This window comes from Uranotaenia lowii, chromosome 2 (genome assembly GCF_029784155.1).
Source record: "Uranotaenia lowii strain MFRU-FL chromosome 2, ASM2978415v1, whole genome shotgun sequence".
Lineage (NCBI taxonomy): Eukaryota > Metazoa > Arthropoda > Insecta > Diptera > Culicidae > Uranotaenia > Uranotaenia lowii.
The window spans coordinates 217,504,243-217,519,812 of record NC_073692.1 but is presented as its reverse complement, the minus strand read 5'-3'; the positions used below and the strand labels follow the sequence as shown (position 1 = coordinate 217,519,812).

At 34.2% G+C, this 15,570-nt stretch overlaps 1 protein-coding gene across 5 annotated transcripts in view; it reads left to right on the top strand.

Moving 5' to 3' along the window:
* The window catches only part of LOC129742952 (myb-like protein AA), an 83,112-nt gene that overhangs the window by 18,634 nt on the left and 48,908 nt on the right, over window positions 1–15,570 (top strand). Inside the window, exon 1 of one of the 5 annotated variants that reach the window (XM_055734893.1) lies at window positions 11,321–11,695. The exons of the other annotated variants lie outside the window; for them this stretch is intronic. Coding sequence (XP_055590868.1) covers window positions 11,579–11,695 — 117 coding nt within the window. The 5' untranslated portion in view covers window positions 11,321–11,578. Of the gene's footprint in view, window positions 1–11,320; window positions 11,696–15,570 lie in introns of those variants that run through there. 5 annotated transcript variants of the gene reach the window in all.

The following is a 15,570-nucleotide window of genomic DNA, read 5'->3' as shown; positions in this document are numbered from 1 at the left end:
CCTATCAAATAGTAGTTTACCTAACTCGGATAATTTAAGGGAGGGAAACGATACACATTCATCAATCGAAAACGCTTACTGAAGAAGATAGTAAGTTGCTATCGAAATATCGTTATCTGAACTTTTCTTATACCGTGGTTGATTCAAAGGAAATCTTTCGATTGCTTTGATTCAGTAGAATTATTCAACCAAGTAAGCTCACAATACATATTAGAGTGGAACTTTTTTCCTAGTGCTTAAGTCTGTCCTTAGAACATTTGCTAGTTTGAGTGTTTCCCATAACGTGAAAGTATCAAAAATTAGTCGCAGCCTACTACGATAAAAATAAAAACTCTGACTTTGGTGTTTGAAGAGATAGAGATAAAATTTGTTCTACAAAGTTGTAGATATTATCAAAATATGAAAGTTTGTTGGAATAATGAGTGCACTAACTCTATTAAGTGCAGAGTTACTGAACTGAATAGAGTCAAAAAAAATATTTTTTTTATATTAAACTATTGTTAGTTTTTAATTAACATTGTAATGTTCTTAATATTTGTTGAGACACAACAAGTATGAATTATTAGTTTCTAACGAGCGAATTAGATTTTTTAGTACTTTCGTGTTATAGGCAACAGTCTAACTAGCAAATGTTCTGAAGACATTTTGGACCACTGTGCATTGCTTTAAACAGCAAATGTCAGAATTTCAGTTCACTGGACATAATACTGAGTCGATTTGGGGTAATATTTAAATTCCTCAAACCCTGCGGCCTAAAAAGCTTTGTATCAATTCAAAACTCATCCATGGTCTTTTGCAGAATTTTTAATTAACGCAAGTAGGCAAGAAAGTTATTAGCTGTTTAACAGGGTTATGTCTTTTGGCATTGAAAAACAATAAATTAAATATACATCACTGCTGGGCGCCTAACGAAGTATTACATAAAAAGTAGTCATGCAATACCTCGCTAGGAACCTAGCAGTGATGTCAATTGAATTTATTGTTTTTCAATGCCGAAAGACATACCCCTGTTGACCACCTAATAACTTTCTTGCATAATTAGATACAAGGTTACGAACAACAAAGTTGTTCAGCGTTGTACAACAAAGTTTTTTGCCTAATTAGATACGAAGTTACATTCTTCGACAAACTTGTTCGGCGGAAAAAATCCTTTAAAAATTTTATAAATTGGCACAAAAATCATAAGCAGACTCGGTTCAACAGAAGAAACAAAAATGGTGTTGATTTTTCACTACAAAATACTCAATACAAACTTAAAAGTTAATATTTACTCATGTTAACATTACTTAAAAATTCTGCAAAAACAAACAAAGCTTTTTAGACCCCAGGTTTGAGAAATTTAAAAATGACCCCAAATCGACTCAATCTACTGGATATATAGTTTTATTTGAACTAATATAGAGGCTTGACGTTTGTTTTCGGAAATGTGTTTACACAGCAAAATTTAGTATCTATTATCTGTCTATGGCGACCATTAAAAATTTGCAAAACGAATTTTTAACGTTATTCTTCGTGGAATTCAGATGAATCACGTCCACGTGGATCGAAAACGGATCTCATATGGTACAACGTGTCGAAAATTTTCAATCTTTTAATAGCAAACCGTGGTTTAAAAACATGTGATAGCCCAGAAAGCAGACATCTGATAAGAGCTTGTGGTCAATATTCTGCATAAAAGTAACACATATATACCTGTCACTGATAAATGTGGCCACGCTACCAGTTTCATTTTTAATTTATCGTTCCTTTTTGCATCTCATTTTTCCTGACCTGATCCAAAGATATTGCTAGTGATAAGATTCAATACTAAATTTCATAACTTAGCCTGTTGTAGGTTGGCCTCCGCAGATGCAGTTTCAAATCTTATCTTTACAGTTACAGAGAAAAGTGTATCGTATGAGCGATGTTGATTATATCGTAGAAAACTAACCCTCAAGTTTAAATTCAAGCATTGTCAGATTAACATCCTAAATAGTGAGATAGTGAATTCTTAAAATTACGTTTCTGTTATTGCTACAGCTCGGCAGTAGAAACGTACTGTCAGGAACTACATTATTAATATTTGAATAAATGCGATCATCATAGCTGAAAGATGAAAACTGAATTTCAAATTTAATTCCGTCCCTTGTTTTTCGCCCACTGTGTGGAGGCTTGGTTTAACTAATTTCATTGGCGTACGAATACCAACCGACAAGTCCCATGCACACTCATTCAGAACTGAGCTGATTATATTTGTTTCATCTACTTGTACTGGTTATACGTGTGAACGCGAAATCAGTTTATTTGACCACCAGGCGTCAAAATTAAGCACCTTCTAATACACAGCGTTCCTCTAATCTATCCGGGGTCCGGGACTCGAGGACTGGTGGAATAAAAAAATCATTTGACTGTGTTCCACCTATCGAGGGAAACACTGTTGCCAATTATTTGCCTTCAATTTGCTGTCAGACGTTGGTACTTATGTCGGACCGAAAGAGCATTTTCGTAAATGTAAAGCAAAAACTATGTTGAGCAACAACGCAACACTGGCGCGCAGTTTGGGAGAATTTTGTGTGGGCAAGAGGGCAGTCATTGGTCAGTAATAAAAAAAAAATGAAGCAATTGCATTTTCGCGAGCGGTGACGAGCCTCAGTTTTTTTTCTGTTTCCCTGTCCTCCTATTATTCATATGCCTCTAGAAATGTTTGCTGATGACAGCGAAAAAACGTAGACAAGTGTAATCCGTTGATGGACAAATACGATGTTCTTGGGTACATTCTCAACCCGTTTCAGGAAGCGTGATGTAATGAGACAAATAACAAACATTGCTTTGCAGTTGAATTCGAGGAAGATTAGGCGAAAATAGTTGTTTCCGTTGCTCAATGTTAGGAAGGACATCTGAAAAAATAAGCAATACGAATCTAAAATCTGACATCTGAATATATAATTTGAAATGAAATTTAAATCTTAAACCTGTAGCGTATTTAAATTTCGAAATACCATTCTGACGTCGAGGTTTCATAATTGATTTTTACACAGTAAATACAGGAATCGCCGAAACTAGTAGTTTCCATAGAATTTTTAAAATGCGGGTGGAGGACGTTAATCATTTCGATATTTTTTCAGTTATGTAAATTTAATTATGCGAAGTGGCAATTGTCCATTTGACAAACAAATGCTACTGAACAATCTGGAAAGGTTACTGGTACTCGGTAGTTTTGACTGAAATACAGCATTGTTATCAGAGCAAGCTATTCAACACCTACAAATTTAAATACATTGTAGTTTTTGAATGATACTTAATGGCGGTAGGTCTAATAAATATTACTTCTTGGGTTGTACTAAAGCTTAGTTCTTTTAGAAATGGGACAGTTACGAATGCGTTTATCTCTAAAACCATTCGTTTGATCGAAATACTTTCTATGAAGATAATGAAGGTAATGTTATGATATTTCATGAAAAAAATTGAAAAAAAATATTTATCGTTTTTTGTAAGATAAATTTCTGATTTTTGCTTGGTATCTCCCTTTGGCCGGCGCACACTTTTTTCAGTCATGATATTGATCAGTTTTTCCAACTTTTAGTTCGTCAAATCTATATTTAAGGTGGCTTCACCCTCCTCCTTCAATTTCTGATACTTTTTGGTCCAATACTTCTCTTTTGAAAGAAGCTAAAAGCAATTTAGTGGATAAAGTTGTTTCGAAATGAACAAATTTGATCATTTCTGACCACATTTTCTAGCGTTTTTAATGGAATTTCTGCTGGTAAAATCTGACAATAACGAAGTAAAACCATCATGAGATTGAACTTGAAGTATAATCGGTTAGTATAAATTGTAGGATGTGAATGGTACATACAAGATAACTCTTTTTAGGCTTAAAAAACGGCAAAAACCAAAGTTTTTTTTTGAATTTTTTATGTTTTTTTTTCAGGAGCAGAATATTGGCAAATTATTATAATTTTATACCAAATAACCAGCAAAAACATACTTTAACATACTCGGGACCTTGCCACTAGCAATCATGGTACAGGATTTAACCGCTGGAATTTGTTTGAAATAGGGTATTTCATAAGTTTTGTCGTTCATTAGAAATCATCTGTCCCATAGCCTCGGTACCGGCTTTACTACTTAGGAGCTCTGCAACTAGCAAAAATTGTTGTTAGAGGTTAGATTTGAATGACTCACTAGGCAACACTTTCAGCTTATCGGAGAAAATTGTTTTGGACATTTCAGCGATCTTCCCTTAGTTTTTCGCTTATTGAAAATTAAAAATGCTGGTATGAAACTTGACTTCCCTGATGACCCTTAACCGTAGTTGCCGATCATGTGCTTCACTCCAATGCTTGATTTGAACTTTGTAGACATTATTGACAGTGTTTGCATACTTATCCACCACACTAACTCAGTAATTCTTTGAACAATCAACGGTTTTGTCAGCAATCAATTGGATAATGACGGATTTTGAAAGAAACTGTGCAAAATATTTTTTTTCTTTTTTTCTTGCATCGTAAATATCTCTACAACGCGTGAGTTTTAAATTTATAAAAAATAGGTCGAATAGTACTTTTTACAGGCAACAAAATGCTGTCAAAATTTTGAATATCCGATTACTAGTAAACGAGCTATTAGCAGATGAAAGTGTCCCATTTCTAAAAGAACTAAGCTTTAATGCATTTTTTTTTTGATAAAATTATCAAAAAATTTAATCCAAAAATAAATTGAGGTATATGTAAAAAATTATTCAAATTTAGATTTTTGCAAGCGTTTTTTTTTTAATCAAACCTCATCATAGTTCAGAACCAGCAACTTTGAAATGAGAGCTGCAGCTGGAGTTCAGAATTGCAATTCAAAGATGGTATATATTATTTACTGACACTTGATCTCTAAACTTGTTTTTCAAGATCTGAAATTTTTACTCTGTTTTTAAAGCTTCATAATGACTTAAATAATGTATGGATTTTCCACCATTTTTCCCAAAGTGGGAAGTTACGAACTTCCATAAAAACATTTGTTACATCTATTTTTGAGTTATGCTTAATATCCGTACGCAAAAAACCCTCTTTTAAAATATGGTCCCTTCTTCGAAAAGCTCTTTATCACAAACTTACATGGGAGCTCCCCCATCTTTTCCAATTTTGTCCTCCACTGCTTGAAGAAGGTAGGCTGATTTACCCGCCTCGAGTTTACATAAATTTCTAATTGAAAGAAAAAGATTCACATATTGCAATTAATTGCATATTGTAACACCGATCAATAGCGTGAATTGGGAGAGTTTTTTGAGTATATTCCTAATATTCTGTATTTGAGCACTTCCAGCTCCTGATGAGCTTTAGATGATGTATTTTTTGGAGTTGAAAAAATAAGCTATAGAAATTTGGAAAAAAACGATGAAAAGGATAATTAATAACCATTTGCAAACAGCTTTTTTCACCATCCTCGTCCTTCGAAGTAGTTTGATTATCTGTCCATTTTGCGCCAAAATTATGTTGAAAAAATGTTTCGCCATATGCCAAACTCGTGGACATGAGGCATTATAGCTTTAAGTTTTCCAAAATATTATCGATTTTGTACAGTGCAAATTTCCTTTTTTTTATAAATTTATAAAGGAAAAAATATAAATATTTAAAAAAAAAATCAGTTGCATTACGTAATAAATTCTCAGCGTTTTTTTTTCTTCTTGAAAATCAAATATTCAAAAATGTTGGCGAAAACAAATTTCTAAGTTAACATTTGTCCCGTATATTGGGGCAAGTGTAAATGCAAAACTTATTTTCAGATGCGTCAGAGTAATTGTTTTAAAATGGATTTAATACGTATTTCTGTTTGTTTGTTTTATCAAGTTTCATTGATATATCTGCAATATTTTAGCAGTATACATTTATGTGTGTTACTCCAACATATTGAATCATTTTGAAGATGAATTTCTTAAAAGTTCGACGTTTGCCCTTGCCCAACCGTGTAAGTTGACAGGAGGGAATATTGTTTTTATTACTTTAAGAGTATACTAAAAATTTCTCATAAAAATTTTGCTTCCAGTTGAATATCAGTTCTAAAGTCTCACTTTTCAAAAAAGAAGCGAATCAAAAGTCTCTTTTATGCAGCCATGTAACACAAAAACCCTTTATGTTAAGTACGTACTTGAATTCGTATGTAAGCAAAAAGTACGATGTTTTTTTCCAGAATTATTTAAAACAAAAAGCTCCCATTTTCATTTCTAAATTCGTTTAAGTTGTGTATTTGGGCCGAAGTAACAATTTTTAGAAGAAAACATATTTTTTTATTTTTTGTAACAGAGAAAAGTTGAACGTTTGAACATGCTCTAGTGTTCCTTGAATGAAAATGAATTCATACACTTTTTGTCAATAAAAATCAGTTTATTTCACTGATACCTTTCACTTATGCACACGTCAGTCCTATTTTATCTAATTCAAAGAAAAGGCTCTTGATCAGTTCATGTGTCGGATCGGATTTTTTGATCTTCTTTAAATTTAAATGGCGGTTAATAAAACTTCAGTTAAGTACATTCTTACATGTTCAACAAAATGTTTCCGATCTACCTCTGTAGAAAACATCTTATTCATATTTCTGTTATCAATGAGATTCAAAAATAACCTTGTAGGCGAAATGAGTTAACTAATTGTATGTAAATTCTTTACTTTCTGTATTTTTTTTTTCAATTGTCCGCAAAGTGTCATACCATTATTTCATTAGCATCAGAACTAAATTTATATTTTTTTAGACAACAAATGCTACCTACATTAACACGAACTTAATATGGAAGTATTTTTGCCAATCTTTCAATTGCTTTTGACTCGATTGATAAAATACCAATCCGTGTCACATCTAGGCGTCATTTATTTCCACGTGCTGTGTACAATTAAGCAAGAAAAAACATATCTAGGTTGCATATCGCCCCCACGTGCATAAGAAATATAGGTACTTGGTTGAGAAACAGGCGCCTAATTGTTAAATTTATCCAGCGATCATTGAACAGTATGTTTTGGTTACTATCCACTTGCGACGACGTTCGCTTGACCATAGAGACGAAAAACAAACCCCTCAAAGAAAAGAAAATCTCTAAAAATGAATGCCATGACTTTTCAATTTCAGATTTTGGCAAAAATAATGTATATGTTTTATTCGATCGGCAAAATGTCAATCTGGATCACATCCAGGCGTCATTCTTAACCATGTGCTGTACAAATGAGCTAGGAATCAAGTAGAAAAAAAAATCACATCAAGACTTCATATCGCCACCCCTTGCATTGAAAATATGCTTGATTGAGAAATACGCGCCAAAACATTCCCACTGATCAGTATGCTATGTCATGGTTACTATCCTCTCGCGACGCTTCGACCATGGAGACGAAAAACAAACCGCCCGAAGGAAAAAAAATCTCGAGAAAATGGATGTCATGACTTTAATTTGTTTCGAAAAACTACAAATTTTGTATGGGAGCCCTTCCTCCCTTAAGTCGGATGGGGTTTTAACTATTATAGAAACCATCTCCGGCCCCAAAAACCCTCAGATGCCAAGTTTCACGATGATCGGTTCAGTAGTTTCCGTAGGGAACAGACAGACAGACAAACATTCATTTTTATATATATAGATTTTGATAAAGAAATTACTTGATTTATAGATTTTGTGCAATGATATTGTATGCATTTTTGTTGCATACAAACTTACATGCAATTTATAAGTATTTGGCATTATTTTTTATCATATAAGCCGACATTGAATAGGGAAATTTCTGAATCTTGATCATTATTGAGTAATTTAATCATTGGGTAATGGAAATTTATAGCTTCCTTACGAATATTTTTTTGAACTAACAGAAACATCTTATGCTTTTCTTTATTATTAGAAAGTTGTATTTGGATTTATTATAAGGAAACGAAAATTTTTTGAAGATTCTTATTGTTCTTAGGCGTTTGAACCGTTTTCTAGAAAATATAATTTTTTGTTCGAACTGGTGGTAAAATTCATCATTACTTCAATTTAAAGTCCTATAGAGCTATATCTAAGCGATTATAGTGAGGAAAATATATTTTTAGAACATCACTGCTTGTCTGCTCAGCGTTAGACGTTGAATCATTATTGAAAATTATAGACTTAAAATCTTTTTTTTGTGCCCATTTGTGTGTTTTCACAATCGAGGCCCTCAGAATCAGAGGGGTGCTAGGTCAAAATCATCAATTTCGGATTCAGTATACCTAACGATTCTTCATGTTTCAATGTACATCTGGTGCAAAACTCTATTTTTTTAATAAATTTTTTGAACACTTTTTCGATTTAATTAAAACTGCTCGAATTCGAAAAATATATGAAAAATCGAGCACCTTCACAATTTTGAAGCGCGTTTTCTCAAATCTATCATATAGGCACTCTGATCCCAAGCGCCTCAATTTACATATATGTTGTCCTTGAAGACTTTATTTTTCTTATTTAAACGGCTGAAAAAATGTTTTTTAATGTGCGTATAACATCATTGCATTACTGCATATTGGGCAAGGTTGTTAAAATCATAGAAAAATCCATAATTTCACAAATTTTCAATCAAACTTCGTCAAATACAGTTTATATTCTCGACTCTAGAAATTTTTGATAGATTCCATGGATTATCTTAATTTAATACCACTGGAAAAGGCTTTTTGAAATTTCACGACTTTGGTATCATGGATTTCCTGTTTAAAGTTAGAGTAATTCAACTTGAAAAGGCAATCCGTAATACCAAAAACGTAAATTTTCAAAAAGCCTTTCCCAGTGGTATCTGTATTAAATTAAGAAAATTTATTGTTGTTTGACATGATTTTTCTATCTAATTTCTAAAAATATCATCACAAACTGTTTGGGTCGAATTACAGATATTGTTTTGGTCGAAAATTCATAATTTTTGTCGGAGACTCAGCATCAAAGTCATGTCGATGAGAAATCTAAAATCATTCACCCATTATTTAACTTTCCTCATTTCCGTCAATATTCAAGAACACAATACTTCCCTTGTTAATGGTTTTTTTTTTCACCATTTATGTTCAGAACTAGGTTTTTTTCTGAGTTTGATGGAATAATAAAATTTAAATAAAATAATCTCCTGAGCATATTCATCACACAACTTTATCTTTGCTTGAAATCGGTTGCCTTCCCATTTTTTGTTTGCTTTCCTGATCCTCATCTCTCTTCTACATATTACGTTAAGTTTACTAGGTTCGTTCATTTTTCATAGAACTTGCCCAAGTAGCATTTTGAACTGTTCAAAGATTCATAAAAAACGCAGTTATTTAAATTTAAAACCTCATCTTACATTCTTAACACATTGATGACCGCCAAAAAAATCTTAGCCGGGACCATCAAAATTCGGCATGCTATATCTCAGAATCCACTGGATCAAATCCTACAAATTCAGTATATTTGAGTTGTGTTTGATGTTTTCAGCAAAGTTTTATATCTTTTGCGTATTCTACAACTTTTACAACAACAAGAACAAAGTTAAGCTCTATCTATTGAAACAAAAAAGTTGGAATTTTCAATATTTTTTATAGTAGACTTTGAATCATTTTTTATACTTTCTAGTTATGATGCGTGTTTTTGGGAACAAATGTTCTGAAGACACTTTAGAGCTAAAATGAAAGACAGGAAAAAAATGCCACTTTTTGCCCTTTCGGACCACCGGCTGTATGCAGCTGTGCATGTGTATGTAAACAGATAGTAGAAAGCCAAGAAAAAAAAACAATTTTTCATTTCCAATACCCATTCGATGGGAATCCATTCCAACCAGCCAATGATCAGAAAGCCAACGCGGTGCGTTTTTTGGTTATTGATTGGTGGCAAAAAGACTAATGAAATTGATGGTCATGCATCATTTTGCCCGAGAGCTTGAGCCTTTGTGGCATAGTGCTTTTCAATTATATCATCTTTGGCACAGTACAATTTTCCGCGCATTTTTGGCATATAAAAGCTCAAATCTGCATTGACATTTTACAACCTCTTCTGTGGGTGTAAGGTGGAATAAGAGAGAATTTTTTGCTCATTTTACCATTTTTTTTGGAAGCTGAATTAAAAGGCCACTGGAAGCTGAAAAGAAGGTCATTTAGACTTGTTTTAGAACTTGAAAGCATCAATAAGAACTTTAATTATGAGCTTACAGAACGTACTTCAGAGCGAAAATAGAGCTGAGTAAGCTTTTTCGTACCTGTTTTATGGGACTTTTGGTTGCTTGGGATTCCTTTATTTCTCTAAATATTAGCTGTCCTAAAAATAAAACATGTAATATTCTTCACGGATAATAGTTAAAATGCATTTTTATTTTGTTGCGGCTTGTTTAAATCTCGGCCAGATACTACGTAAAGAACGATATAATAAACCCCATATTAATGTCGACCTAATTTTCGGTCGTTTAACCGGTTATATGTGTTAAGCACAATCTAAATAAGTATGATTCATTTCAAGTAGGAAATTAGGAAAAGTGTACTAACTGGAATTCGAAGCCCACAACTGAGAAGTTAGGTACGTGTTATCTGGAGCTTCTTCATGTAGCGCGATTCAACTCGTGTGTTATTACTCGTGATTAAATGTAATTAATTATTCTCTAGTAGAGTAGCCAGCTAGGTGTAGTAAGGAGGCCTACGTACGTGAGAAAACTATCGTTTTTGATTGCAAAGTTAACGGTTAAAATTTTCCATCGGCTCCCGAATCTACGTGTACGAAAAGTAAATATTTTTCGGGACTTCCAAACCCCGATACATGTACGCGACCAGACGTGTAATGACAGGGGAGGTGAAATGGCATGTCTGAATGAATGGGGCGTGTTTATTGTTTTTTTTTTTGCTGGCTTGAGGGTACATACTGAGGTATTGTTGTTAGCACTGTTTTCCATTCGTCTAATGCAGCTTCAGTATGACGAAATGTCAATATTTGATGTACACACGCGAACGAACCTGTGGTATCGAGTAAGAATTCGGTATTTACACCGACACAGCTCCCGCGGGACGGAACAGTGATATGCGAGATTTGTTGAGTCGCAAATTCTTAGCAGTCTTCGAAGATGTTCAATTCCAACACGTTCAAGGTTAAGAACTTGGAGCTGCTACCTTTCGATCGGATTGGATTGGACGATCTTCACGCTCGTATGCTCGAGCAACAGAAAAAAAGTATACTTATGGGTATATGTGTTATCCAAACTCTACCCGACAGCCTTAGGTCGGGTTTGTGGGAAGTGGCGCAGAAAAAAAAATTACCAACTTGTTGCGAGAATTTCAGCCACGAACCTGTTGCCAATTCGTTTTGGGCGATTTCGAACGGCAGTCGAACGGTTAGAATCCAATTGCACGCCACGCGCGTAAGATCTTGCGAATTCGGTCACCTCGGATTTCAAGGAATTGTATAATTAGGGAAGGGATCGAAGGTTACTTGTAAGCGTATCGTTGTTTTTGAAAAGCGAAAGTAATTGTTGTATTCCAGTGCTCTCCAGTGTTGTTTGGTGAAACTACTTGTTTAGCGAATTCCACATTCGCATTTGCAAAACAGCGGTCGCAGGAAGAACGTAATTAACGCTTATTGCGTCGAATTGTTTTCAAACTGAGTGAAATAAACCAACGAAAAATGACGAATCCCCGAAAATATCGTGATAAAATCAAAATCCAAGAAGAGAAAATGAAGCTGCAACAGTTGGAGTTTGAGCGAACCATGCTAGAAGTGTCTCCGATAGTGATGTCTCGGGTATGTCAAATAATTCTTCTCTCAGTAGCGAACTACAATTTCTACATAATATTCCTTCAACGAAAGAGTTCTAACCATAATCCAAAGTCCAACGAAATCAGAGTACAAAATTGGACCATCAGGTCGCAGCTCAACCTTCCTGGTTAGCATGACTGTTAATTTATATGAGCTCCACGAAGCAAGCAAGCCAGCACTCCATTTGGCGTTGTGACGCAAATCGGATAAAACTGGTTTTTGGAGGCCCGGTTTTGGATGCCCAGCCCCGGCATCAATGGACGGACAATTTGGCTTGTTTGTTGGTTTGGCAGCTAGCGGCTATCGCTGGTTCGAGCCAGCACCAAACACCAATCCTACTTTTTTCGAGATTCCGCGTGGGTTTTATCCATCCGCGATAGGATATAACCTACTGTATGTGTGTGTACATGAGTTATTAGTTCTTGCTTTCGTTCTCGGGAATTTCCCTTATCAAACCTTCTGATGGAAATTAGCAGAACTTTGCTGTTTGCTGGTTGTATGACCTCATGTATTTGCTTTCGATCAAGAACATGTTACTGGCTGTGAGTAGCTATGTGCTTTCAATGTGGCATATTTGTTGCATACAAAACTTGAACGTTTAACAAATAGCGCATATTATAAAAATATCAGTTAAAGCTATTGATAGATAAGCTGATTAGAGGTGTGTGAGGTTCTTAAAATAGGCACTTCTAATTTCATATTAAGAATCTTATAAACAGAAATAGGTCGACAATGACCGTGCCAGAAGGATCAAAACTTTGTTTTAGTACGGAATATTCCCGAGCACATATGAACTTTTTATGGGCCATATTGAAACACTTCTAGCAGCGATAAAACATTTGAACTTTTAACCCATTTATTCATCGCTTGTAAATCTTACGACTATTGCTCGAGTAAACAGGTTCCATGTTATAAAGCTTAGTTCATTTAGAAATGGAACCAACTTTTGGTTATAGCACTGATAGCTAAGTTCCTTAAATCGGTATGCAAAATTTTGATTGCGTTGTGTGGCTTGTAAAAAGTAATATTCTGCCCATTTTTTTCAAAATTCATAACAAACGCATTTGTAAGATAGTTAAGATGCAAGAGAAGAAGACAAAAACTTGTGTGCAAAAATCCCTTCAAAATTAATCTAAATTAAATCAAGAGCTGAAAAAACCGTTGTTTAGTGGCCGTTCGCTCATAACGTAAGCAAATAGAGTGGGAGAGGGGGGGCGAGGTGAAGTTAAACATTTGCTTACTATTTCTTACAAGGGGGGTTACTAATAATCATACGTATAAAAAGATACATGAAGGATTTGAACAAATTTCCTTAGTTTTTACTTGCATTCTTGTTAGGTGTTGTTTTGAAATTGATGTAAATTGATGTTTTGTTTTTATTTATTTGTCAATATTTTGATCTAGGGAACAATTTATTTGAAGACTGATTTAAAATTGATAGATTATCGTTTCCAAGTGTTCAGTCTCCGAGAATCACGTTCTCATCTCACAATCCGTTTCTCCAGGTTGAAAAACTTTATTATGAAGGGGTTTTGCGTTATTGCAAAATCTCGTTGCAAAACTACACTTTTTCAGCACTCGTCGAATTAAACAGCTCGGCGAGCCTCGTTGGATAAATTTACATCTCGTGCAAAAAATCCACTCTTAGTCACTTGTTGCATAAAAAAACTGTTTTTAAGTAAGCCATTAATCATAAATTTCATACCCAATTTACCAAACATAAAATTTGACCTACAAATTTTGTTATTTCACGTTGTAATACTGCAGATCATGTTTGGTTGTTAATAACACGGTTTTATTTAAAAAAAAAATTATGTATCTCAGATTGGCGCTAAACCCGTATTCAAAGTTGCCAACTTTTTTGTTCAAAAAATCAGGGACTGGCGAAAAAAAAAATCAAACTCGGTCAAAGTAACGGAAATGTCGCTCAAAGCGGCGACCTTTTCTTTTTGGTCGTCGTTCCACATTTTCTCTTTAGCAATGGTACCTAATCCAGTTTCTTGTTATCCATTTTGTGTCCCATTTGCAAAAATCAGGCAAAATCAGGCATACTTTCAAAATTCAGGGAAATTCAAAGTCTTGTCAAATTGTCAGACTCAGCCTCGAAAAATCTGGTAAATCCTTAAAAAATCTGGCTGGCGTGCAGTTCATATCGAAAAACATCATTTAAATATCATTTGAATCAAAGATTACCATTGGTTAAACTAGTTAAACTATGTTATTAAAGAGTTGTTTGATGTTCTCATCATTTAACAATAAATTTAGTTATATTTAGGACATTTTAAGGACCATTTTACGAAAAACAGGACAATTTAAGCGTTTTTGAAAAATCAGGACGGCCTCTCGAAAGTCAGGACAAATCCTGAAAAATCAGGACACCTGGCACCCCTGGCTCACACCAACATCGTTTTCAAATTTCCGACTGCTTTGATGCTCTCTCTGAATCTAGTTCGTTCGTTCAAGCATTCTAACAACAACAACAACAACAAACGCGGCAACGACTTTTTAAATGTACATCGAAATGAGGAAAAACCTAAATTGTAAAATTTTTACGACACAAATAATCTCGCTTTGGCTCAGTCAATCTTAGGACCACACAATATCTTCACGATTTCTGCGTTTTTTTAATCGTAAACATTGACCACCTTCAATTTTTTGTTTCGATTAGGGGAGATAAGGGCATAATGGCCACCTTAAGGAAAATGCTTATTTAATCATAGAGAACAGCTATAATATGTGAATTACATCATTGTTTCGTGTTCAGACACTAAAATTGTCTATTTCCTAGTTGGCTGAAACTTGAAAACTAGATAAAAACGTTTAAAAATGCCTTTTTCAAAAATTTTTGCCAAAAGCTGAAAGCCAGTCACTGTAGGGGCATAATGAGAACCCCCCCTGGGGCAGTATAAGCAACATTAATCGAGGCAAGTACTGAATACTAGAGCTATAGCTTGACTTGTTTCATCTGTCGATTTGGCCTATTGGTAAGGTGTCGGAGAGGTAATCAATAGACTCGAGTTCGATTTCCTGGTCAAGGTAATTTTTTTTCATTAATCATTCATGATCGATGCATTTTGCACTAAATGGTGAGGCGTAGATTCATCAAACAAAGCATTAACAAAATGTTTTATTAATTATTTAATAATCTAGGTCTGTTTGTAGAATTCAAACAATTAACTTATGCTTATACATTATGTTTCTGGTGTTTTGTTTGACGGATGATGCTACTAGCCGTATAATGTAACAATCAAAAAAATCAATTATGAATGGTATTTGAAAAAAATCCCCTTGAACAGGAATCGAACTCGAGTCTTCTGATAACCTCTCCGACACCTTACCAATAGGCCAAATCGTCAGATGAACAAGTCAAGCTGTAGCTCTATTATACAGTTGACTTCATCGAGTTGAATTCGCTGCTAGATTATACGGCAGAAAACGCTCATCTTGCCCCGATTAAAAGTGCTCTGTTCGCCCCAGATCAACAAATTAAAGTAAAAACGCGTTTTAAAATGGATTTAAGTGAAAAACCTAAAATTTTATGATGGCGAAAATTGAGAAACAGTGTGTAAGTCATGTTGCAGTGCGTACATTTCAGATCAAGATGATTTAAAGGTCATAAAAGCTTATTTAGTGATGCTCAAAAATTATAATAATTTCATCACTTGAGAACCTTGCTGGTTATTATTTAATATTTCTGTAAAGATGAAAAGGATATTTCTTTTTTGGAGAAAAATTAATACTATAGGTAGTACGAAACAAATCCTCATGAAAATTTGTTTAAGAAAATACGTACTTTTGTAGAAAAAAGGAGTGCCTAAAGTCTGCTTCATTTAATATTCGAACAAATTCTTTTGCTCATT